General features: G+C 46.4%; 1 protein-coding gene across 1 annotated transcript in view; it reads right to left on the reverse strand.

Annotated features, from left to right (window-relative positions):
• The window catches only part of HSPD1 (heat shock protein family D (Hsp60) member 1), a 163,676-nt gene that overhangs the window by 52,562 nt on the left and 83,485 nt on the right, over positions 1–27,629 (reverse strand). The window contains exon 10 of the mRNA XM_073558160.1: positions 21,469–21,643. Coding sequence (XP_073414261.1) covers positions 21,469–21,643 — 175 coding nt within the window. The remainder of the gene's footprint in view (positions 1–21,468; positions 21,644–27,629) is intronic.

Raw genomic sequence — 27,629 nt, forward strand, 5'->3', positions numbered from 1 at the left:
TGATTTACAACTTAATATACAACCATTGCTGGAGACGGTTAAAGGTAAATTTGCGATTTGGGGTAAACTTCCACTGTCAGTAGCCGGACGTATTAGTTTAATTAAAATGATATTACTCCCCAAGCTTAATTATATTCTTCAATATAGTTTGGTAGTGGTGCCCAAATCCTTTTTTGCTAATCTAAATTCCCAAATCACATCCTTATTTGGGAGAAAGCCAGGCCTAAACTCAAACTGACCACTCTGCGGAGGCCCAAGAGGGGAGGAGGGGCGGCATTACCCGATTTCTTTTTATATTATCTAGCTGGACAGGCCAAGGGTATAATTACATGGATGCCTGAAGGTCACCTCCTGAACTCAGTCATATACGTCATGCTGCAGGGACTGGTTGCCCACTGGGTTTTTTTTGGAAATGAGGAAAATAAATGTCTCGAGACTTACCTCTGCTCCGTCTGGCTCGATCGATATGGAGACAGATTATGAGGGTGGTTAGATTTGGGGATACTATAGCTGAAATGCCCCTGTGGAATAATGACTACCTCCCGATGCTACGTGAACATCCATCCGCCGAGTTCTGGGTTCAGTACAGTGTCTCTACGATAGGTGATCTATACGATCAAGGTACTTTGGTGTCCTTTGAGCAATTACAGGCTGATCGAGGTGTTCCGAGGTCCCAATTCTTCCGTTATTTACAACTAAGGTCAGCTCTTCAATCACACGTGAGAAGTCTAAATATGAGTGATGCCATTTCGTCTCTACCTTTGAAAGAGATCCTCAAGTCACAGGGCCCTCAACGTCTCATCTCTCTATATACATACAGTCATATGTTAAAGTTTGGGCACCCCTATTAATGTTAACCTTTTTTCTTTATAACAATTTTGGTTTTTGCAACAGCTATTTCAGTTTTATATATCTAATAACTGATGGACAGAGTTATATTTCTGGATTCAAATGAGGTTTATTGTACTAACAGAAAATGTGCAATCTGCATTTAAACAAAATTTGACCGGTGCAAAAGTATGGGCACCCTTATCATTTTCTTGATTTGAACACTCCTAACTACTTTTTACTGACTTCCTGAAGCACTAAATTGGTTTTGTAACCTCATTGAGCTTTGAACTTCATAGCCAGGTGTATCAAATCATGAGAAAAGGTATTTCAAGTGGCCACTTGCAAGTAGTTCTCCTATTTGATTCTCCTATGAAGAGTGGCATCATGGGCTCCTCAAAACAACTCTCAAATGATCTGAAAACAAAGATTATTCAACATAGCTTTTCAGGGGAAGGATACAAAAAGTTGTCTCAGAGATTTAACCTGTCAGTTTCCACTGTGAGGAACATAGTAAGGAAATGGAAGAACACAGGTACAGTTCTTGTTAAGCCCAGAAGTGGCAGGCCAAGAAAAATATCAGAAAGGCAGAGAAGAAGAATGGTGAGAACAGTCAAGGACAATCCACAGACCATCTCCAAAGACCTGCAGCATCATCTTGCTGCAGATGGTGTCACTGTGCATCGGTCAACAATACAGCGCATGCATAACGCCTTTTTGTATGACCAAACAACTCAACTCAATCTTTGTTTCATCAGTCCACAGGACCTTCTTCCAAAAATGTAACTGGCTTGTCCAAATGTGCTTTTGCATATCTCAGGCGACTCTGTTTGTGGCGTGCTTGCAGAAACGGCTTCTTTCGCATCACTCTCCGATACAGCTTCTCCTTGTGCAAAGTGTGCTGTATTGTTGACCGATGCACAGTGACACCATCTGCAGCAAGATGATGCTGCAGGTCTTTGGAGGTGGTCTGTGGATTGTCCTTGACTGTTCTCACCATTCTTCTTCTCTGCCTTTCTGATATTTTTCTTGGCCTGCCACTTCTGGGCTTAACAAGAACTGTACCTGTGTTCTTCCATTTCCTTACTATGTTCCTCAGAGTGGAAACTGACAGGTTAAATCTCTGAGACAACTTTTTGTATCCTTCCCCTGAAAAGCTATGTTGAATAATCTTTGTTTTCAGATCATTTGAGAGTTGTTTTGAGGAGCCCATGATGCCACTCTTCATAGGAGAATCAAATAGGAGAACTACTTGCAAGTGGCCACTTTAAATAACTTTTCTCATGATTTGATACACCTGGCTATGAAGATCAAAGCTCAATGAGGTTACAAAACCAATTTAGTGCTTCAGGAAGTCAGTAAAAAGTAGTTAGGAGTGTTCAAATCAAGAAAATAAGGGTGCCCATACTTTTGCACCGGTGAAATTTTGTTTAAATGCAGATTGCACATTTTCAGTTAGTACAATAAACCTCATTTGAATCCAGAAATATAACTGAGTCCATCAGTTATTAGATATATGAAACAAATACCTGTTGCAAAAACCAAAATTGTTATAAAGAAAAAAGGTTAACATTAATAGGGGTGCCCAAACTTTTACATATGACTGTATATGTTGTCAGTGGGGACAGAATGTGCCTTAGATTCCGTTAAGAGGAAATGGGAAGGGCTCATCCCTGATACACAGAGTGAGGAATGGGAAGAAATCCTGGAGTCACCAATTTGGGTATCTCCATCTGCCAACAACAGGATGATACAACTGTATATCATTAATCAGTCATATTTGACCCCAATTCGACTCTTTAAGATGGGCCGATACCAGTCATTGGAATGTTTGAGATGTCATTCAATGGATGCAGACTTTATTCATATGATCTGGTGTTGTCCTGTTGTTGTGCAATATTGCAGAGGGGTGACGTCATTAACATCCTTGGTACAAACCCCAGGTCCCTTTGAGCCACTGATCTGTCTGTTTGGAGTGTGGGATGAGGAGGCATGGGATCATTATGTTGGGATTTTTCTGCGGGAGACACTGTTCATGGCACGGAAGATACTGGCATTACGGTGGATGGGGAATTCACCTCCCTCTCTTGGGTCCTGGATCACTCTAGTAAATTCGATTATCCCATATGAACGTACACTATACCAAAATAGAGGATGCCCGGGTAAATTCAAAAAGATTTGGGAGAGGTGGAACTCCTCTCATCTCACTTTGCAGAGCGGAGATGTCGCACAGTAAACTGCTGATTATATAGAAGTAGGCTGCGGAATAGTTTATGTTATGGTAGATGGAGGTAGGGTTTAGAAGCTGGGCAGGTTTTACTACTGGAGCATTAACACAATACTACTGCGATTTAATTGATATCATGTTTGCTTTATTTACACACAATTGAGGTATACATTATGTCTCACGTCTACATGCTATTTGAACACATTTTGTATCAAGCTTAACATCTTGTACTAAATGTGTGTACTGTAAAATTGCTTGTGGTTTAATAAACGAATTAAAAAAAAAAAAAAAAAGAAAAAGACGGATATAAATAACCATGGAACTGCTGAAAACTTCATCTCGTCCCGCAAAAAATGAGCTGCCACATAGCGTCAGTGAAAAAATAAAAAAAAGTGAGCTCGCAGAATAAAGCGATGCAAAAATATAAAATTGCTTTCATTGCATAAAAGCGCCAAAACAAAAAAAACAAAAAACAAAATGAGTTATCGCTGTCATCGTACTGACCCAAACAATAAAACTGCTTTATCAATTTTACCACACGCTGAACGGTGTAAACGTCCCCCCCAAACCAAAAGAAATTCATGAAATGCTGTTTTTTTTCCTTTCATTCTGCATTCCAAAAATTGGAATAAAAAGCGATCAAAAAATGTTACGTGCCCGAAAATGGTACCAATAAAAACGTCAACTCGTCCTGCAAAAAATAAGACCTCACATGACTGTGGGTCAAAATATGGAAAAATTATAGCTCTCAAAATGTGGTGATGCAAAAACTATTTTTACAATAAAAAGCATCTTTTAATGTACGACAGCTGCCAAACATAAAAACCCACCACAAATAGCAAGTCAAACCCCCCTTTATCATCCCCTTAGTTAGGGAAAAATAAAATAAAAAAAAATGTATTTGTTTCCATTTTCCCATTAGGGTTAGAGTAAAACAGTGGAAACCCCCCAATTCTAGGCACATCAAAGGCTCTCCAAACGAACATGGCGTCTGCTCTCAATTCCAGACAATTCTGCGTTGAAAAAGTCAAACGGTGCTCCTTCCCTTTCAAGCTCTGCCATACACCCAAACAGTGGTTTACCCCCACATATGGGGTATCAGCCTACTAAGGACAAATTGCACAACTTTTGGGGTCCAATTTCTCCTGTTACCCTACCCTTGGGAAAATCGTAGTTAGTTACAGATAACGGTATTTCTCTGATCCCATGACGGCACCACGGAGAGAGAGGGATCCGCTCTCGGGACAGGAAATCTACAGATGAAAAAGGCGGTACCTCTCTCCCACATCAGTTGGTTTACAGAGTATTACACAGAACTTTCAGCTGCAACTCAAATGGCTATAAAAAATCCCAAATTAATCAAATTACCCAACTTAAGCTTAATAGAGGCACCGTGTGGCTAAGTATTAAAGCTAACGAACGCACTCTAATGTGCACACCTGTGTGTGTGAAAGGGAGGGGATGTACGGGTGCAGTCATGGGATCACAGAAATACCGTTATCGGTAAGTAACTATGATTTTCTCTTTCCCCCATGTCGGCACCAAGGAGAGAATTACAAAGATTGTACATCTAGGGAGGGACCAATGCCTCCAGAACCCTTTTCCCAAAGGTGAGATCTGAAGAGGAGGTCAAGTCTAGACGGTAATGTCTGAAAAATGTAGAGGGGGAAGACCAAGTGGCAGCTCTACATATCTGGTCTATTGAAGGGCTGGCTTTCTCCGCCCAGGATGATGCCACTGCCCTGGTTGAATGGGCCCTTACGTCCTCCGGGATGGCGGCCCCGCAGGAGGAGTAGGATAGGGTGATGACCTCTTATCCACCTTGCCAGTGTGGCCTTCGATGCTTTTTGAGCCTTTCGAGGACTCTGAAAACAGACAAACAGACCCCTATCCTTCTTAAACTCCATCGTGGTTGTCAAATATTGGACCAGGGGCATCTTTTTACGTCTAAAGTGTGTAACACCTTCTGTTTTGTTTTAGGGATTGGTACAGAAGGAGGGTAGGGAGATTTCCTGGGTCCTATGAAACTGAGAAGACACCTTGGGGAGATATGCTGGGTCGGTTCTAAGAATTACCCTATCATCCAGAACTTGCGTGAAGGGTGAGTGGGCAGACCAGGCTTGTATGCGGGCCGAAGTTAATGCTACGAGGAGGGAGGTTTTAAGGGACAATATTTTTAAGGGAGCCTCCGCTAGGGGTTCGAAGGGAGATTTGCTTAGTGCATTTAGCACTAGGTTTAGATCCCCGGGCTTCAGGGGATCGACCTAGATCTACTTGAGGCTCTAATGAATCTCATAACCCATCTATTTTTGGCTAGGTCATAGTTATACAAAGCTCCCAAGGCCGCCACCTGTACATTTAAGGTGCTGGTCGCTAACCCTTGTTCCAACCCCCTCTGTAGGAATTCCAGAATCTTGTCTACAGGGATTTCACCCGTTGTGTCGGAGCCTGACACTGACATGAATTTCTTCCACATTTTGCCATATGCTTTAGTGGTTACTGGCTTTCTGCTTTGCAGTAGCGTGGTTACCAAGTTTGACGAGAAGCCCTTGTTACTTAGGAGCTCCCTCTCAAAAGCCAAGCTGTCATGTGTAGGTTTTTTATGTGGGGGTGATACACCAGTCCCTAGGATAGCAGGTCTGGAGTTTCTGGTCGAACCCAGGCATCCGTTACAGACATCCTTCTCAGCCAGGAGAACCAAATTCTCCGTGGCCAGAAGGGCGCTATTACCACTACCGTCGCCTTGTCTCCCCGTATTTTTTCCTCAGCACTAGGGGGATGAGAGATATTGGGGGGGCGCGTAGGCCAGGTGATGATCCCAGGGTATCGTGAAAGTGTCTAGAGCTACTGGGCCCCCCCGGGGATTGATTGAGCAGAAGGTTTCCAACTTCCGATTCTGGCTGTTCGCAAATAAGTCTATTTCTGGCCGGCCCCAGAGTTTCACAATCTGGTTGAAGACTAACTGGTTTAGTTCCCACTCCCCCGGTTTTAGACGTGTCCTGCTTAAAAAATTTGCCGTTCGATTTTCTGAACCCTTCATGTGAAGGGCTGTCAGGGATTCTAGATTGTGTTCTACCAGGTGGAAGATGGACTTTGTTACCTCCATCAGTGGACGAGATCTGGTGCCGTCCTGGTGGTTTAGATATGCTACCACTACCTGGTTGTCTGAAAAAACCCTTGTGTGATGGAAACGAAGAGAATCTAGAAAATGAATGAGAGCTAGTTTTACTGCCAGCAGCTCCTTCATATTTGAGGAAGCGGACTCTCTTCCATGGTCCCAAGGCCCTTGTGCCACCTGGTTGTCTAGCTGTGCACCCCACCCCCAGGGGCTTGCGTCCGTAGTTAGGATCTTTGTCGCAGGTAATGCCCAAGGAACCCCCTTGGCTAGGTTGGCCGGAACTGTCCACCATGTTAAGGAATGTATTGTCTCTGGCAGGGCTGTGGAGTCGGAGTCGGAGTTAGTTTTGGTTGGAGTCGGAGTCGGTAGAAATGTACCGACTCCAGCTTTAAAAAAAATGTATTAATATTTCATAAATTGAACTTTCATATGAATTTTATAAATGTTACTCAAATATATATGTTCTATCAAACTATGAACAACAGTGATAAGCAGTTCTGCTGGAGACATTTCTTACTTCTTGTGTGTCACTGTTCTCCACTGCCCTTATCTAATCTTATACTTGGTTAACCTCATGCTGCCCCAACCCCCCTACTTACAATGTATGAAACTGAAAGTGAAAATGTGTTGCAAATTCTTAGTAGTAAAGCTCCTCCTCTAGACTAGATCATACTAGGTGTGCGTCTTCCAAGCATCTCACAGCTGCCTGCTACTCAGAAGAGGAAGACTGTAAGAAGTATTATCCTTTCAACAAACTTTGCATCAGTTAACTGTGAGTACATGAGGAATAATAACAGTATTACTGACCACTATATCAGTTGTACGACCTGGCAATAATTTTGTACAATTGTTTTTAGGAAAAACAATTGTCATTTGGATTGTGAATGCAGAATTAAAAACCTGAGAATGTCAAAGAAGCATCACATTAAATCAGCTGTATTTGAACATTTCACCATCACTCAAGATAGAAAACATTATGTCTGTCAGTGTATGACAAATGATCCAGACGAAAACAAATGCTGTGAAGCCAAGATGAGTGCATATTCAGGCAAAGATAAAAATGCTCCTACCAGAGCTTCTAATCTAAAGGGACATTTACAGCGCTTTCATCCAGAAGTACTGAAAGCAGTGGATGAGAAGGACTGCATCCAAACCAATGAACCAGTGCCCAGCTCTTCCAGCCAAACAAAGGAGCAGAGAACTTTGCAGCCATCGGTTGCAAGATATTTTGTCAGTGACAAAGTTACTGTGACAATGACAGTAGATACATTTAAAAAACAGATCATAGAGCTTGTTGTAAAGGATAGTGTGCCTATTTCATTATTTTCACGACCAGCTTTTGTGTGTCTGAATGGGGAAATGGCCCGCAAGCTTGGTGTTTCTCTGGAGAGAGAGAGTATTAGAAAATTAGTAATCGAAGAAGCTTTTTTTTTTTTTAATCAGATAAATTTTTATTAAATGATAACAAGTATATCATATGACATCAAGCAGTTGTTCACATATAATCATAAATTTTTATTAACAAAACTCCCCCCCTTCCCCCCCCTCCGAGACCCCTTCAGTGTCTTCCTCATTTCTATTCCTATACTCTTTACCACCTCCATATATACTTGTTTATTATGAACATCTATATCATAATACATCCTCCCCACAAATCTAACTCCATTCTACCCATGGCTGCCATATCTTATGAAATACATCGAGTTTATTTCTCTTAGTATACTTTTTTCCAATGAAATTATATGCTCCACTTGCGTAAGAAAGTCGTCTAGTCGGAGGCTCTTCTCTGATCCAGAACCGAGCGATCAACTTCTTTGCTATGAACAACAGTCTAGCAATCGCCAGTTTGACCATGGATACTGCTACTAATTCCTCTACATACCCTAATATACAGACCCAAGGGTCTCTGGGGACTGCACAACTATATATCAATAGTTGTGCAGGGGTCTAGTGGGCACACGATGTGCTCTTTCAACGGAAAACATTTTAGTGAGACCATCCCCTCCTACAGTATTTTTCAGCCATGACTCAATGTACTCAGTGGGGTTATTTCCTTCCGCTTTTTCTGGTACCCCCACAATCCTCAGATTGCTCCTACGGGAGCGGTTCTCCAGATCATCGGTTTTAAATTCCAGTTCAGCTATACGCTGCACATACTTTTTTTTCCCCTTTTCAACAGATCATTAACCTGGTCTTCAGCGCTCCCCACACGTTCTTCCACCACCTCCATTCTCTGTTCAACTTTGCGCACTGCAGCATTAATCGCAGCCATCTCTCCCTTTAAATCATCCACACGACTGTTCAAAGCTGCAAGGGCAGACTTGTTGTAAATTACCACAGAAAATATATCTTTGAGCGTCGGCTCTGCTATATCTAATGTGTCCGGCTGTTCAAGCTGGCCAGCGCGTGCAGCCACAACAGGGGATCTCTGTTCCTCCCCACCACTCTGTGGCTGGCCCCCTCCTTCCTGCTGTTTCCCAGGGATCTGCGTTGTGTAAGGTCTCTCACCTTCAGCCGCTGATCTCTCATTTGCAGCCTCCTCTGACCTCGCAAAGCGTTCCAGCCGAGCAATCACCTCCATCTGTCTTTGATATGCCGCGCTCGCCCTTGCCGCCTCCTCTGCAGCCTCGGCGCCATCTTAGGCCTGAGCGCTTCCCGACGCTGCCAGCTCCTTCTGTCTCCTGCGCGTCCTCGTGCAGGACTCCTCTCCACCAGACCGTCCTCCACTCACTGCTACTCCCCGGATCTCTGCACACTCCTTGGAGCGATTTCAGCGTTCGGCGGCGCCTCAGGTATCCTTAGTAAGGGAGATTGTGGCAGGAGAGCTCCACTGCACGTCCTCTCACATCGTGCGCTAGGCCACGCCCCTATCGAAGAAGCTTTTAAACAAAAGGAAGAACTTAAAAAACTCTCAAGGGACGCTTTCTGTTTCTTAAAATGGATGCCTGCACACGTCACAGAGTGAACTATTTTGCCATCAATGTCCGATTTGTTTGTGACAAAAATGAAATAGTTACCAAGACATTGGCAGTAAAAGACACCAAAGCTCATCACACCAGTGAGTTTCTCCAGGTCTTGGTGGAAAAGGTTTTGCAAGACTGAACTTAAAAAAGAGCAAGTTCTTTCTGTCGTAACTGACAATGCTTCAAATATGATAAGTACTATTAAGCTAATGAATGAGAGTAATGATGGTGACCAGCAGCTAGAAGAACATTCTGGGTCCACAGACACAAATGTTTGAAATAGAGGAACACAGTATTGTAACTGAGGAGCAAACTGAAGTTGCTTCAGATGAACAGCAACATGATAGTTTAGATGATCTTGTTGAAACTGTGTCAATATGTTCTTTCATTCATCACATGCGCTGTGTTGTGCATACGCTACAGCTGGCTATAAGAGACAGTCTGCAAGAAGGACATGCTGCTGCACTGATTGGCAAGGTGAGAAAATTGCCTACTGTTGCCAGAACCCCTAAAGTTGACTCAATTTTGAAGAGACGTGCTGGAAAAGGGGCAATTATTGATCAAGCCACACGATGGGGCAGTACTTAATGATTCAGCGCTTGGTTGAACTGAAAACCTTTGTAGACATGGCTAACCCTCAACTGACGCCAAATGAAAGTCAGTGGAATCAGGTGACTGAGCTGGAAAAATTGCTAGAGCACCCATTTACAGTGACTAAAAAATTACAAGCAGAGGACTTAACTCCAGGTATTTTCTTAAAGGAGTGGAAGAACCTGATGTTTCGCCTGTCCCAAAGAGTAGGGTTAATTGCAAGTGGCATTGCTACATCAATGAAACGGAGAGAGGAGCTACTATTACAAAATAACATTCTTTTGGCAGCTGTTTATGTAGACCCAATGCATCGGATTCTTCTAAATGATCAACAGCAAAGTAAAGGAAAAGAAGCTCTGTTTGAAATAGCAGTAAGGATGAAAGGGTTGCAGAACAGTCAGGAGGAACAAGAAGAATTTGGTCGTCCTGCCACATCTTCACCCTCATCATCAACTGATGAATTTAATTTCGAAAAATATTTGGATCACAAGGACCGTGCAAAGCGTTCCCGCATAGAAGAGTCATCCCCATCAAGGAACACAGCCAGTACATTTCAGCAGAATTTTTCATGTGCACTAAAAGAAATTGAGAAATTTGACCGTTCATCAAAAATAACAGTGCAACAAGCGATTCCTCTGTATCCTGACATTGTCAGAGATGTTGCCCGAGTGGTTACTGCTTTGCCACCAACACAAGTTAGTGTAGAGAGGTTGTTCTCTGCTCTCAAAATAATTAGATCAGATTTGAGGGCATCCATGAAGGAGGATCTGACAGAGGCAATACTTTTTCTGAGGACAAATTTATAGATTTCTTATTAACTGCATAAAAGTGTTTATTGCATAGTTACTTACAGTTTAGAAAAGTTTCTAAAAGTTATTTGCAATATTCTAATTGTATTCTAATAAATGTAGTTTTTGCTCTAAGTGGTCTGATTACTTATATGATGGTGAGAAACTGAATAAGCACGATGTTTAATATTTTACAACAGTAAATTTGTTATGAATTGGCCATTCATGAAGGAGTCGGAGCCAGATAAAATCCAGGAGTCGGAGTCGCAACTGTGGCTTACCGACTCCACAGCCCTGGTCTCTGGTGAGATGTTTAATTGCATGTCTAAATTCCCGTGTAGGGAAACGTCTGCGTCTAATATTTCCCACTGTAGGTTTCGAGTGTGGCTCTGTGCCCACTGAACTGCTGGCATGCAGGTTGTCATCGATCCCACTAGTGACATTGCCTTTCTCAGGGTAGTGTTCGGGGAGGCTATCATTTGTGACGCCATTTGTGTAATTTTTTGCACCTTCGCCTGCGGAAGATAACATTTCTGTTCGATTGAGTCCAGTGTTATCCCCAAGTACTCTTGCACCTGACTTGGTACGAGCATGGACTTGGGCAAGTTCAGCATCCACCCCAGACTTAGTAGAGACCTCATGACCATGTCCGATTGTTGTTTGCAGTGGTGAAAGGTGACCCTTATTAAGAGATCGTCCAGGTATCGGACTATCAGAATGTTTTGCTCTCTTATGTGGGCCATTACCTTTGTGTAAATACCCTTGGAGCAATGGCTAGCCCAAAGGGAAGGGCTCTGAAATGATAGTTTTATCTCCCCCTGGATTGTCACCACCACCCTGAAGTATTTCCTGTGGTCTCTGAATAGGCACATGGTAATATGCGTCTCTTAAGTCTAATACGGCCATGAAGCAAGCTGGGGGAAGCATTTTTATACAAGATTTTATTGTCTCCATTTTGAATTGCTGAATTTCTAGGAATTTGTTCAGCCTTTTTAGATTTATGATTGCCCTGTACGATCCGTCTGGCTTCTTGCAAAGGAAGAGAGGGGAGTAGAAGCCTTTGCGCCCCTGTCTTGGTAGGGGACGACTTGTAACACGTTTTTCTCTCGTAGATTCGATTATTTCTTGTTGTAGAGCTAGCTGCTCGTGTGATGTCCTTTGGAGCGTTATCACAAAAGAATCGTTTGGGAGGGTGATGAATTTTAGCCTCAGACCTTCTTTTATATCTAGTATCCATGAACTCGTGGATATTTTTTCCCAGGCCTGGAGAAAGTAGGATAATCTTCCCCTGACCCGGGGAGTACCTTCATTGTGGCTTCTTGTTGTCGGGAGGATTTGTTAAACAAAGCCTTTATTCTTGTTCCTTCTATCCGCCCATCCTTCCTTGTTCCCTTTTGGGGGCTTCCGCCAGATAAACATTCTGTTCTGAAGAGGTAGTTTGTATGACTGGCTGGGGAACCCGGGAAAGGATTTCTTCTTGTCCCCGGCCTTGTCCAAGATGTCGTCCAGTGTTGGGCCAAATAAGAATTCCCCCTCGCACGGGATTGCGCACAACTTGGCTTTTGTCTGCAAATCACCGGCCAGCATTTCAGCCATAAGGCGCGTCTTGCGGCATTTGAGAAGGCCGCTGTCCTGGCTGCCTGTCTGGTTGAGTCTACCGACGCACCTGCCAGAAACGCTGCTGCTCCCTTCATTACCGAAACTGATCTCTATTGTTTCTCTCGGGACTTTCCCCTTTATCTGAGAATCTAAATGGTTCAGCCAGACCATCAGGGCACGTGCTGTACATGTGGCTGCTATGGCTGACTTTAGCCCCCCCCTCCTGCTGCTTCCCAAGCGTGAAAGTTTCAGCTTTCTTATCCATTTGGTCCTTCAGGGTGCCCATGTCTTCGAAGGGCAGGGCAAATTTTTTAGAAGCTTTAGCGACCACATCTAATTTAGGTGCTTTGCTCCATAAGGAGCAGACCGGGATGTCAAAGGGGTATTTTCTCTTTGGTGTGAGGAGGACTTTTTTGTCCAGCTTTTTCCACTCTCGCTTGATGAGGGAGTGGATTTTCTCATTAATCGGGAAAGCCCTCTGTTTTTTTTTTGCTCTAGCCCTCCGAACATTATATCTTGGGCCGTTTTCTTAGGGCGTTCGTCTACCAGTCCCATAGTTGTCCTCACAGCTTTTCCTAGGGCGTCCGTCTCCTCAATGGGAAAGCAGCTGCGTCCCCCTTCTGAGGATGATGAAGAGGACTGGGAGGATGATGAATCACTTGAGTCGGATAGTTCACTTCCCGACTCACTGACGCTCGACTCTGGGACCTATGCATGGACCGGCATTTCTTCTTTGAGGTTCTAGCACCCTTAAGGGCGCCTTCAACCTGGGTTTTTATTAACATTTTGAGGTCTAAAGCAAACCTCGGGGATTCCTCCTGTATTGTTTGTTCTATGCAAGCCGAACAGAGCTTTTTCTCCCACGCAGGGGGTAGCTCCTCCGTGCATATAGCACATACCATGTGTTGAGATTTGGTAGTGCATTTACACCCCTGAAAAAGAAAAAATTAATAGTCGCAAATTAGCGAGCGGGCATTCACGGAGATCACTAACCCTCCTGTGGAACGAACGATACTGTCTCGGGTGTAGGGATTATCTCCACTGCCGAGTCCACTTCTGGCTGTGCCGCCACGGTGGAGCTTTGGCTGCGCCACGATCCTGCATGACCGCTGCTGGGAAGAGTCGCGCAGGTGCTGGTGCGATTCCTGCGTTTGCTGTGGTCCCTGCTTCGGGGACCGCCGCCATGTCTCCTTCTCCCTCTGCGGTTTTCCACTTATGGTGACCGCTTCCTTCTCTTTCAGCGTGCTTTTTAAAGCCTCATTTTTTTTTTTTTTTTTTTACATTTTGCACCACCGCCCCCTTCCCAGGGATCCCTGCGCCCCGCCGGAAGTCCCGCGCGCACGATACTACCCAGCGGTGCGCACCATGCCTCCCTTCTTTAAGGGAGCTGTAATGGAGAGCGTCCTACCAGCGTATTGCGCGCTCGGCGCTTGTCTCCAGCTTCCTCCCCGCGCTGCACTCATGGCTGGTGGCCGCCGTACTTGCCTGCACTACCGGGCCTGCCTGCTTTGCGGCTCCCGGAGGCCACCGCCGCCTCCCCTGCTCCACGGTATGGCAGGCTCTGACCTGTGCCCCGGGTGACCGCCGCTACCTGCACATGCTGTCTTGCGGTTCGGCAGGGCTCTCCTGTAGTTTACAGCTGTCACTATACTGCAGGAGGTGGCCCCTCTTTTTTACCCTTTTTTGGGATCGGCAGACTTCCAGCGTTTCTTCACTGCCTCCCCCCTCAAGGCCCGCCGACCACGGTGGTGGTGCTGCTTCGGGGGGGGGGGGGGGGGGGAGCCTGTTCGAGGCCTCGACCCAGCCGAGGAAGGGAGCCCCGCTGCCTATCACCGGTCTGGATCGGTCCCCGGAATCCTGCGACGACTTATCAGGTACGTGCTGTAGGTTCCCCGTCAGGGACAGGAAACCAATAGATGTGGGAGAGAGGTACAGCCTTTTTCATCTGTAGGTTTCCTGTCCCTGAGGGCGGATCCCTCTCTCTCCATGGTGTCGTCATGGGGGAAGAAAATAAAAAAATTGGGGACTAAAAGATCGTGTTTGTGGAAAAAAAATATGATTCTTTTATTTTCATGGCTCTACGTTATAAACTTCTGTGAAGCACTTGGGGGTTCAAAGTGCTCAACACACATCTATATAAGTTCCCTGGGGTGGGTCTAGTTTTCAAAATGGGTCACTTGTGGGGGGTTTCCACTGTTTAGGCACATCAGGGGCTCTCCAACATGACACCCGCAGACCATTCCATCAAAGTCTGCATTCCAAAAAGTCACTACTTCCCTTCCGAGCCCCAAGGCGTGCCCGTACAGTAGTTATCTCCCACATATGGGATATCAGCGTACTCAGGACAAATTGGACAACAACTTTTGGGGTCCAATTTCAGCTCTTTCCCTTGGGAAAATAAAAAAATTGGGGACTAAAAGATCATGTTTGTGGAAAAAATGTTTTTTGTATTTTCATGCCGGGGCGTTATAAACATCTGTGAAGCCCTTGGGGGTTCAAAGTGCTCAACACACATCTAGATAAGTTCCTTAGGGGGTCTAGTTTCCAAAATAGTGTCAGTTGTGGGGGATTTCCACTGTTTAGGCACATCAGGGGCTTTCCAAACGCGGCATGGCGTCCGATCTCAATTCCAGCCAAAAAAGTCAAAAGGCGCCGCTTCCCTTCTGAGCTCTGCCATACGCCCATATAGTGGTTTACCCCCACAGGTGGGGTATCCATGTACTCAGGACAAATTGCACAATAACTTTTGAGGTCGTTACCCTTGGGAAAACAAAAATTGGGGGTGAAAAGATCATTTGTGTGGAAAAAATATGATTTAATTGTACGGCTGTACGTTATAAACTTCTGTGAAGCCCTTGGGGGTTCAAAGTGCGCACCACATATCTAGATAAGTTCCTTGGGGGGTGGGGGGGGGGTGGTCTAGTTTCCAAAATGGGGACACTTGTGGGTGGTTTCCACTGTTTAGGCACATCAGGGGCTCTCCAAACATGACATGGCGCCAAATCTGAATTCCAGCCAACTCTGCAATGAAAGTCAAAAGGCACTCCTTCCCGTCTGAGCTCTGCCATGCGCCGAAACAGTGGTTCCTCCCACATATCAGGTATCAGCGTACTCAGGACAAATTGCACAATAACGTTTGCAGTCCAATTTCTCCTGTATACTTGGTAAAATAAAAATTGGACCTGAAGTAATTTTTTTGTGAAAAAAAGTAAAAAAATGAACATTTAAGTATTCAAAAAATTCCTGTGAAGCACCTGAAGGGATAATAAACTTCTTGAATGTGGTTTTGAGCATCTTGAGGGGTGCAGGTTTTAGAATGGTGTCTCTTTTGGGTATTTTCTATCATATAGACCCCTCAAAGTGACTTCAAATGTGATGTGGTCCCTAACAATAAAATGGTGTTGTAAAAATGAGAAATTGCTGGTCAACTTTTAACCCCTAACTTCCTAAAGAATGTTGGTTCCCAAATTGTGCTCATGTAAAGTAAACATGTGGGAAATAGGGATTTTTGTGTACTCACCGTAAAATCCTTTTCTCAGAGCCAATCATTGGGGGACACACACAGTGGATGTTATGCTGCTGGCCACTGGGAGGATACTAAGTAAACCAGAAAAAAGTTAGCGCCTCGCCTGCAGTATACACCCTCTCGCTGGCTGAGATTTCTCCAGTTTGGTGAAAAAAGTAGTAGGAGCATAAACAGTCAATAATAACCATAACTAAGTCAAAGCCTAAGAATGCTACAGTGAGCCCATAAGCTAAACAGGGTGGATGCTGTGTCCTAAAGCAGTCCCTGGGTGGGGAGCATACATCTGCTAATACCCCATGTACCATTGAGTCAACACTGAGGTACTGCGAATTGCAGGCTGCGTCTGCCGAGAGCTGCATCCGCAGAGGCCTGAGAATGAATTAGGCAATGTTTGTAAAGGTATGCAGGCTGTATCAAGTTGCAGCCTTGCGGACAGGCCCGAGAATGAATTTGGTAATGTTTTGTAAAAAGTATGCAGACTAGACCAAGTCGCAGCCTTGCAGACCTGTTCTGCCGAGGCCTGGTGCCAAATGGCCGAAAACGCGCCCACTGACCGGGTAGAGTGCGCCTTAATCCCCGCTGGGACAGGCGCGTTCCTGACACAGTAGGATTCCTGAACAGCCAAGCGAATCCACCTGGCTAGCGTTGCTTTTGACACGGCTAGACCCTTCCTATGCCCCTCTGGAAACATGAACAGGGCATCTGACTTGTGGAAGGGAGCCGTCCGCGAGATGTACCGTCTCAGCGCCCTAACCACATCCAAGGTGTGGAGGGCCTTCTCAATGCGATGGACAAAAGGAAGGAAAAACAATTTCCTTGTTGAGATGGAAAGAGGAGACGACCTTGGACAGGAAGGACGGGGACGTCCTGAGAACTACCTTTTCCTGATGAAAATTCAGGAACAGAGAACGGCAGGACAGGGCTGCCAATTCCGAAACTCGTCTGATTGACGTAATTGCCACTAGAAAGACCACCCTTCCAAGAGAGGACGGACAGTGATACGTCCTGCAGCGGTTCAAAAGGAGCCTCCTGTAAGGCCCAGAGAACAAGGTTAAGGTCCCATGATTCCAATGGCCTTCTATAAAGGAGGCGCCACATGGGAAACTCCCTGAATGAACGTCTTGACATGAAGTTTGGTGGCAATTTTGCGATGGAAAAGCACTGACAAGGCCGAAGTTTGGCCCTTGAGCGAGCTAAGGCCTGATTTTAAACCACATTGAAGGAATGCCAATATGGCCAGAATGGAAAAAACACCAGTGGTGATCGACCATGATCCTTGCACCACGAGAAGAAAGTATTCCAGGTGTGGTGATAGATGCACATGGACACAGGCTTCCTAGCCCTAATCATGGTGGACATCACGTCGTGAGAGAACCCAGCCTGTGCTAAAATCCAGGATTCAACGGCCACACCGTCAAGGACAGGGTCCCGGAGCTCTGGTGGTAAATCGGGCCCTGCGAGTGTAGAGCCATGCGATCTGGAAGTCGCCAGGGGACATCGGCGACTAGTTGTATTAGTTCTGCATACCAGGCGCGGCCAATCTGGCGCGAATAGGATCACTGGTACTCCCTCCGCTCTGATCTTCTTGATGACCATTGGAAGCAAGGGAATGGGGGGGGGGGGGGGGGTTTGAAGATGTACGGGAGCCGGAACCAGTGCCATGGCAGAACTGGGGCGTCCGCTCCGATGGGGCAATTAACTGATGAACCTTGTTGTTTAGTCTTGAGGCCATGAGATCCACATCCGGAGTCCCCCAACGATGACAAATCTGCTGAAAGACTTCCGGATGAAGAGACCACTTCTCGAGGCAATGCCTTGGCGACTGAGAAAATCTGCCGCCCAATTTTCTACGCTCGGCCCAATGGAGGATGTGACTCGCTTTGTGCACGGCCATCCTGCTCCGGGTACCTCTCTGGCAGTTGATATACGCTACAGCCGTGGCGTTGTCGGATTGGATCCTGATGGGGTGACCTGTGAGATGGTGGAAACTCTGTAGAGCTAATCTGATCGCTCGTATCTCCAAAATGTTGATGGGGAGACTGGACTCTCGGGTTGACCAATGACCCTGTGCCGTGTGGCGACGAAAGACCGCACCCCAGCCGAGTAGACTCGCATCGGTGGTTACTACCAACCATCTTACTGGGAGAAAAGACCTCCCTTGATTCAGGGAGGACCTCAGTGTCCACAACCTGAGGGCATGCCTGACCTGCAGGGACAGATGAATCCGACGGTCCAGGGAGAACGGGTTCTTGTCCCAAGCTAACAGCAACGCGTGTTGTAAGGGATGGAGGTGGAACTGTGCAAATGGAACTGTTACCATCGCTGCCACCATCTTTCTGAGAACTCTCATGCTGAAACGAATAGAGTGAGAAACCGGTTGGGAAAGGGCCCACGCTGCCTGTTGTAAGGCTTGGGTCTCTCCTGGAGGGAGAATGACCAACCAACCCACGGGAAGTGTCCAAGATCATTCCTAAAAGGGAAATCTGCTGAGCCGGTTTTGGGAAAGACTTTTCGAAGTTTAATCTTCCACCCCAAGCGAGAAAGTGTATTCACTGTTATCCATGGATTCCTCGCAGACAGGAAGGGACAGACCCTTGATGAGCAGGTCGTCCAGAAACAGTAACACCACCACTCCCCGAGAGTGGAGAATGGCCATGACAGCCTCCATGACCTTGGTAAAGACCCTGGGGGCGGTGGGGAGTCCAAAAGGGCAAGGCAACGAACTGGAAGTGTTCCTCGTGAATTGCAAAACGCAGGAACTGCTGATGGGACGGGCAGATCGGAATGTGAAGGTAAGCGTCCTTGATGTCGATGAATGCTAGGAACTCTTTTTTCCATGGAAGCGACAACTGATCGGAGAGATTCCATTCGGAATCGCCGTACCTTGACAAACTGATTTAACAGTTTGAGATCCAGAATGGGTCGCATCGTCCCGTCCTTTTTTGGAACCACAAAAAGGTTTGAATATAATCCCCTGAACCTTTCGCGATGAGTGACCGGAATGATAACTCCGTCCCTTAGCAGAGCCTGAACAGCCCGAAGGAAGGCTCTTGTCTTTTTCTTCAGGGGAGAGAAAAAGAAAACCCGAGTTGGAGGGGGAGAAGAAAATTCTGTCTTGTATCCGGAGGACACCAGCTCCCTGACCCACTTGTCATTGGGTAGATCTATGAGATCTGGCTCCCCTAGATCCAGAAGCCCTAGGCCTGGGTTTCCAACAGCAGTTAGGTCTGTATGAGACCTGGGTGCCAGTCTCCACCCAGGGACCGACCTGACCTGGAAGAGAAGGTATAGGAGTACCAACCGGAATAGTTGCGAGAACAGCCCCTTTTGTTGAGGAAGGAATTTACTTTTTCCCCCGGTAGCATCAGAAATGAGCTGGTCCAGTTTCTCTCAAAAAGACGACCCGTTTGAAAGGGGAGAAAAGTAAACGATCTTTTAGGTGTGGCATCTGTCCACTAGCCGCAGAGCCATAGGGCTCTTCTAATAGAGATCGCATTAGCGGCAGTTTGAGCCGCGCAATTGGCGGCATCAAAAGAAGCGTCTACTACAAAGTCTGCTGCATGAATTATCTGCCTGGCGACAGTGGTTGCCTCCGGAGGAAGATTGGTGCCCTGGAAGGAAGTAAATCAAGACTTCTGCCCCAGCAGCCATTGCCTTAATGACCCAAATTGCTGTGAAAGATGGAAAGTGCTGCTCCTGAAGCTTCAAAAAACTGAATGGGCAAGGTAGTCAATTTGACGATCGGAGGGGTTTCTGACTGAGGAATCCTCAGAAACATATAGGAGCGTTTTAGAATTAAGACGCGATACAGGAGGGTCCACCGTAGGGGACTGTAACCAATCCTACATTAGGTCTGGATGAAAAGGGTATTTAGCCCGAGTAGACTTTTGCCCTGTGAACCACTTATGTGGCCGATCCCTATGTTTCTGGACGGCTGGTAAATAACCTGCGCACACGCTAGGTTTTCTTAAATGAGATAGGGTGTGCTGGAACAGGAATATTTTCCTCATCCAACCTCAGAAACCTGTTGACTGATTCTATAAGAGAATCAAGCAACTCTTGGATCTGTTGGGGAATTCTGAGGGGCTGATGTGTCAGATTCGAATTCAGAGTCGTGCTCGCTGTGAACCTCAGGGAGAGGGGTAGCGAGAGACAGGAGTCGCCGAGATGCTGAGGCACGAACGTGACTAGGGGACGCGTCATGGGTCCGCTTTCTAGAGACCTGACCATCCCTTGGACGAGTATGGCCCCTGCTGGTGGACGGTTCCCGGCCGACACCAGAGCCCCCCCTCGGGAGGTGAGGACGCTTTCTGACTTAAAGAGTCCTCCCGGAACGAGAATATACCCTGTGTCAGAGACTCCACTGCCCATGACAGGGATGCAGCCCCCTCAGGGGTACTAAACACATGAGGCCCGGCAGCAGCGGCGGCAAGTGACGGTGGAGCGCAGGACAGGGAGCAGTCCGGGTCGCAGTCCGTGCATAACGGATTAGTCTGTGCACTGGTTAAGGCAGATTTGCAAGTGGTACACGGTAAAAAACGCAGTGTGCTTAACAGCCCGTTTAGCCTCCTTAGATTGAGGCATAGCGCTCCTGAAAGAGTTAACGGCAGTCTGTCTGCAGCTGCAGGGTATGTGCCGGGAAGGGGTTAAATTTTAATCTGAGGGCAGATGCAGCTTACCCACGGTCCTGTGCTGTGTCCCCCAGGAGGAAAACCTGTGGCCCTGTGGTGTCACCCGGTATCCGGCTATCGAAAGCAGGCATAGCGCTCCTGAAACGGCAGCTTAGGACATGGCCCCCGAGATTAGAATTGCGCATCTCGTAAGTAATGGGGCGCTGGTGCACCGCCGCTGACGTTAAGTCAGCGCTTCTGACGGGGGGCAGGACCAGACCCCATACCTCCACTCCTGTGCTCAGGCAGGTCGTCACTGTCCGGGGTCTTCCAGCAGCAGGTGCGTGTCTCATCCTCCAGGCGATGTAGCGGAGCTGGAGGAGGTCTTAAAGGGGTATTGCTCAATCGACCCACCCTGTGGTAGGGGGATGGAGAGCTCTGGGGCCGATTCAGGGCATCCGAAAAAGCGCTGCTCAAGTCCTTCTCCATGCACTACTGTGCTACGTCCTGTTGTGCTTGCCCTCGTATTCGTGGAGTACCGACCGTAAGGGAACCATAGTCAGAGGAATCAGCCCCATTCGTCGCAGGAACGTGTACGGGGAGGTATACTCCGCGTGCTTGCCTGTTGTTGGTTTGGGGGAGAGCGGGCCGTAGAAAGGAACCGTTGCCCCCTTCACTCCGTTAATTAAAAAATAAAAATTTACAGAAAATTCAAAAATAAAATAAAAACGGTGGGGTCTGAAACGAGACCCAAGCGCCTCCTACAGACACTAAGCAAAGAACTGGAGAAATCTCAGCCAGCGAGAGGGTGTATACTGCAGGGGAGGAGCTAACTTTTTTTCTGGTTTACTCAAGTGTCCTCCTAGTGGCCAGCAGCATAACACTCACTGTCTGTGTCCTCCAATGAGGCATAGGAGAAATGTTATTTATTAAGTTTTTTGTGTGCCATCTCTCTGTGATTTAAGGGCATAAAAATTGAAGGGCATAAAAGTTTTCGCCAAATTTCCATTTTTTCACAAATTAACGCAAGTTATATGAATGAAATTTTACCACTAACATGAAATATAATATGTCACGAGAAAAGAAGTCAGAATCACCAGGATCCATGGAAGCGTTCCAGAGTTATTACCTCATAAAGGGACAGTGGTCAGAATTGTAAAAATTGGCCCGGTCATTAACGTGCAAACCACCCTTGGGGGTAAAGGGGTTAAAACATACCTATTTTTTGATCTTCATTTGATGGAGTCAAAGTGTCCAGAGCAGGAATACAACGAAGTAAGGCACAACCACCTCCCAACACAATGCCTTCTTCTACAGCAGCTCGGGTTGCATTTAATGCATCGGTTACTCTGTCTTTTTTTTCATTAACTTCCACATCACTGGTTCCACCAACCTGTAGTAAAAAAAAAAATTGATTTAACTAAACAGTGACCCTAAAGACATGTCGTTAGGAAAGTGCACGTAAAGGTTTTTCCATTTGGCAATACTTGGTTTGAACAGTAATTCTATGCTGACAGACTGTCTGAAGATGCAGTAACATTTTATCATGCTAAAGGAATAAGTGAATGGAGACCCCACCCAATATGTTAACTCTGGGCTGATGCAGAGGTCACGCTCAATGCTAACACACAATCATGATTGTTTAACCTCTTAGGCTAGTTTCACACTAGCGTTACCGGGCGTAGCACATAGCCACCGCTAAGCTCCCTGTGTAGCATTTTTGTGCGCTAGGCGCAAGCACCGGCAAAAGTGTACCAGCGCACGACCAGCGTACCCAACGCTAAATATAGGGTACGCTGATCGCATGCAGCGTCATGCGATCAGAGGAGGAGCTGACGGGAGGGGGCGTGGCCGGGGGGGGGGGCGCGAAGCTTAGCGGCGGCCGTGTGCTACGCCCGGTAACGCTAGGGTGAAACTAGCCTTAGACCTCGCAGACAGTAGCAGCAGAATCCCATGAAAGTCCCCAAAAAGTGATCATAGTGCGACGATGGCAACCAGAGGCCAAAAAATTGCTGGGGTCAGCTAGCTATTGTGGTCTGTTAGTCCAAGCCATAAGAGGAGTCTAACACACTTCCTTCCATCTAATATGCTGCATTTTAGCATATTACACTAAATCAAAATGTCAAACTGATCCCTCAGTGGGACAAGATTCCCTTTAAAGGGAAGGTGCCAATTTTTTTCTTTGTGAAAATAACATTTAAATATTATTTCAACATTTTTAATGCAGTGTTTGCAATGATTTCAAACACTGCAATATGAAAAATATCAATTATACAAAAAAAAAATACTTATACTTGCAGCTAGGGGGAGCATCTTCCTATGTAGACCTCAAGCAGCTACACTAATTGCTTACTAGCTTTAAGTTGGCTGCAAAATTGGAGCAGTACCTAGAGACATCAATGTTTCCCTCCCCTTTTTGGTATTATACTACTCCCAAAAGAGGAGGGGACAGAATGAAGACTAGAGACAAGGCATTTTCTTGGTGACTACCAACTGGTTGCGATAGATCACAGTGCAAACAGGAAGTGGACCGTGGTGTTTTCAGAGGACAGCAAGCGGAAAAGAGTGGACTAGGGAGCAGAGCTGCCAGCGGTGAAGATCTTGGAAGAAGCTGACAACAGCAAGGCCAGGAGCGAGCGGGCTGAACACTGCAGGACAGGAGTGTGACCGTCGGTCACTCTGTTAGATTGAATGTAGCAGGGTCAGGGCTGCGTTTTGTGAATGGCCAGGCATGAATCTTTACTGCACAGGCCAAAATATAAGATGGAGGGGTGAAGTGGAGGGTGGGAGAGAGAGTATGGGAGCAGAGCCAGAGCAGGGGTGGGATGAACGATGTCGACACTTCTCTATCCCTCCACAAGATCTGTGATATCGGAAGTGAACTGCTTCAACTTCCGGTTACAGCTCCAAAAAACATCGGGTAAGCGATGGGCTACAGTAAAATGGCGCCCAGCCACACCTAGAGCTGTGGATTGGGCAGCCCACAGAGGTGTTCCCAGTTCACAGCTAATGCGGCTGCAGAGTTATACATAGAGTCAGCATCCGACCGCTCAAGTCTATGCTCAGGGCAGCCGTATTTGCAGAGTTTAAATGTCATGCAGTGACTCTTACACTCTTGCAAAGCAAAATGGCTGCCCCCAGTGGATGCAAAAAAAAAAAAAAAAATGTGCACCTGAAAATAAATGTTCTAAAACTAAGGAATTTAACAATTTTTTTTTTTTTATTAATATAAGAACGTGACACATTCCCTTTAAAAAAAAAAAACAAAAAAAAACAAAAAATAAAAAAACTACAGAAGAAATATGATTCTTCATTAACCCCTTTCTGCCATGACGTACTATCCCGTCCATGTGACCTGGGACTTAATTCCCACGGATAGGATAGTACTTTATGGCATTCCGACGCCCTCCCAAACGCTGTGATTGGCTTTTCAATTCTGTACAGCCCTTCTCATTGTTTCAGCCAATCGGAGCTGCTGAAACAATGATGTCCCAGGCTAGAATTGAGTACCGATGCATTCAATCCTAGGCCAGTGCCTGGCATTGCCAGGCACCGGCAAAACTTCCCCCCGGATAGGCACGATCGCCAATCGCAGGGAACAGCAGCGGTATTACCACGCTGTGCCCTGCCGGTACCAGCCTGGATTGGATCGGTGCTGTAATAGCACAGATCCTAGGCCAGGACAAGCAGGGTCTGCAGGAGCTGATCGACAGTGACATCGATCGTGCCAATCACAGGGCACAGCTGCGGTCACCGCTCTGTGCCCTGCTGGTGTCCTGGCTGTGATCTGCCTAGGATTGGAGCGATCCTAGGCAGTTGCCGTGGTCACCAGGCAGAGCAGTGATTGGTGGGATCTATGTGATTATTCGATCCCATCAATGACAGGTCACAGCAGCGGTGTGACCACTCTGTGACCTGTCTCTAACCTGCCTGTGACTGCTCTGCAGGAGTCCTCACTAGCTGAGGATTCTTGCAGGGCAGTCACACAGCAAGAGCTCCTGTGCTGGGTATTGTGGTGCCACAACAGCCTGTAACACCACAATCCCTGCTGAAGAAAAAAAAAAGAAAAAAAAAAGTGAACTGTCAACACTCATGCTTGCTTTTTTCCCCCTCAGCCCCCTTTACGCCAACTCCGTACACATCCCGCAGCTGCCAAACTTTGATAAGTGACGCAGTTCACTTATCAGAGCTTGTGCCTGCAGTTTTCCTTTTTTTCCCCACCCACCTCGCCCTCCATGGACTACACCGGTGCGCACACCCAGCAGCCGCCGAATTTTGATAAGGGACGCAGTTCACCTATCAGAGCTAGGGCCTGCTGTTTTAGACTTCTTTTCACAGGTATTTTTTTCTCCCTATTTGCTTTTTTCTTTTAGCTTTTTCTTTTCAGATTAGGTTTGCACCAATCACTATCCCCCCACACATACACATAGTTATCAATAAAGTACACCCAAGCACCATATTCACACAAAAAAAAAAAAAAAAAAAAGTCACATCAGGTTCGCCCCAACAGCGCTATTTAGTGGAGGAGGTATATTCTTTCCTTGCCTCCGGCACCAATAGCGAGGGAGAGGATCCCACATTTTTATACTTTCCCGATTCTTCATCCTCATGTCCTGCATAACCGCCACGCAGAGGCCCCAGGACAGAAGATGAGGCAGCGCCCGCCATTGGAGAACCTGAACCAGAGCACCCCATTACGGACCCTGTGTGGACCTTGACCCCCAGAAAATTTACGAGCCACCGATTCCTGATTTTGTGGCACAATCAAAACTCAAGTTTGAAACCACCGGTCTCACAGAAATTGACTTTTTCAAAGTTTTTTTTCTCTGAGGATTTTATGAACCTCATGGAGGAGCAAACTAATTTGTACGTGCGTCAATTTTTGGCACAAAACCCCGGTTCATCATATTCTAACTGGTCTCCTGTAGATGCATTTGAAATGATGCAGTTTTGGGGCCTGGTCCTCCACATGGAGATCCTGAAGAGAACTTCGGCAATATTGGAGTGTTGATATTTTATATAACACTCCAGTGTTCCAAATGGTCATGGCCCGGACACGTTTTGAGGCCATCCACAAATTCCTGCATTATACCGATAATGCACAGTGTCCTGCACGAGATGACCCCAACTTTGACTATCTGTTCAATGTTCGGCCGGTCATCAAACATTTCAACAAAAAGTTTGCTGAAGTGTACGTCCCCAAAAGGGATATCTGCGTGGATAAGTCCTTAGTTCATTTTAAGGGAAGGCTCGGATTCCATCAGTACCTGCCCAGTAAGAGGGCCAGGGACGGAATCAAACTCTACGAACTGTGTGAGCACCTCAGGGTACACCTAAAGGTTAGAGTATACAAAGGAAAGGACACTAGGATTGAACCCTCTGAGTGTCCTCCTGTCCTGGGAATGAGTGGGAAAATTGTGTGGGATTTGGTGCACTCACTGTTGGATAAAGGTTATCACCTCTACACCGATAACTTTTATACCAGCATCCCTCTCTGCGTGAGGTACCGCAGCCTGAGGTACAGTCCGCAAAAATCAGAGAGACCTCCCGAAGGTGCTACTTGGGTAGATGCTCAGAAAATGTGAGAGCAGAGCCCAATGTAATGACCACCTGCTGGTGGTCAAGTACAAGGACAAGAAGGATGTCCTTCTCTTGACCAATATACACTGTGATGGCAGCGCCCTCAGCACCGTACGGGGTACCTCTACACAGGTCAGCAAACTGACCTGTGCAGTGGGGTACAACAAAAACATGGGGGGGCGCGTTGATCTCTCCGATCAACTCCTCCAACTGTACAATGCTTTGAGGAAGGCCAGGGTGTGGTACAAAAAGCAGGCCGTGCACATTGTACAAACGGCAATGCTCAACGCTTTCCTGCTGTCACAATGTGCACGCCACACTGATAAGTCGTACCTTCAGTTCCAGGAGGTAGCGGTTAAGGCCCTGATATTTGGCACTCAGGAAGGATCGGTCGTACCAGGTCAGCATTTTCTGGGGGTGGTCCCGCCAACTGGAAGAAAAGGTAAGCCGCAAAAAAGGTGCAGAGTGCGTTACAAAAGGGGAATACGCAAGGACACCATTTATCAATGCGGCACCTGCCCCAAAAAACCTGGCCTGTGTATGAAGAATAGCTTCAAATTGTACCGCACCTCCATGCACTTCTAATTTACTTTGCAGGAAACAGATTAGTTCCAAAGGGGGCACATCTAGATAAGTTCCTTGAGGGTCATTTCTAAAATGTCACTTGTGGGGTTTTTTTTTTTTTTACTGTTTAGACACATCAGGGGCTCTGCAAACGGAACATGACGCCCGCAGACCATTCCACCAGTCTGCATTCCAAAACGTCACTACTTCCCTTTCGAGCCCCAACGTGTGCCCAAACCGTTTTTCTCTTTTGGGTCCAATTTCTCCTTTACCCTTGGGAAAATTAAAAATTGGGGACTAAAAGATCATTTTTGTGGACAAAAAAAAAATAAAAAAAAAATAGGATTTTTTATTTTCACGCCCAGGTATTATAAACTTTAACGAAACACTTGAGGGTTCAAAGTTCTCATCACACATCTAGATAAGTTCCTTAGGGGGTCTAGTTTCAAAAATATGGTCACTTGTGGGGGGGGGGGTTTCTACTGTTAAGGCACATCAGGGGCTCTGCAACCGGAACATGACGCCCGCAGAACATTCCATCAGTCTGCATTCCAAAACGTTACTACTTCGCTTTCGAGCCTTGACGTGTGCCAAAACAGTTTTACCCTCACATATGGGGTACCAGCATACTCAGGACCAATTGGACAACTTTTGGGGTCCAGTTTCTCCTGTTACCCTTGGGAAAATTAAATATTGGGGACTAAATGTTCATGTTTGTGGAAAAAATATTTTTTATTTTCACGCCCGGGCGTTATAAACTTCTGTGAAGCCCTTGGGGGTTCAAAGTGCTCACCACACTAGGGTTCCTGTTGTGAACTCATTTTCTGGTCTGCCTCTGGTTTCTGGTGAGGGAGCTGGTTGTGCTGACAGAGGAGTTGTGAGTTCTCTTTCCGGGCTCCCTCTGGTGGTGGCAGGAGGTAATGAAGCTGATCTAATTAACAGAGACCTGCCACCTGATAATGAGGAAGAGGATTGGACATCTGGAGTCTCAGACTGGATTTAAGACAGCTGACTCCCTATTCCCATGCTGGAGATTTTTTCCTGTCTCCTGAGGTCTTAGTTTCCAGCTCAGTTCCTGCCTTCTCAAGCTAAGTTGTCTTTGCGAATGTTCACATTTGATTTGGTTTGGTCTATTCAGTTTTTTGTGTGGTCAGCCAGCCCCGGCTGGGGCTCTGCTGAATTTCCACTCTTATGTCACTGTATGTGCCAGTTTGCTTTTTGTCCCTTATTAGATT

The sequence above is a fragment of the Dendrobates tinctorius genome, unplaced genomic scaffold (assembly GCF_039654945.1).
Source record: "Dendrobates tinctorius isolate UK_male_01 unplaced genomic scaffold, ASM3965494v1 ptg000254l, whole genome shotgun sequence".
In the NCBI taxonomy this organism is placed as follows: Eukaryota; Metazoa; Chordata; class Amphibia; order Anura; family Dendrobatidae; genus Dendrobates; species Dendrobates tinctorius.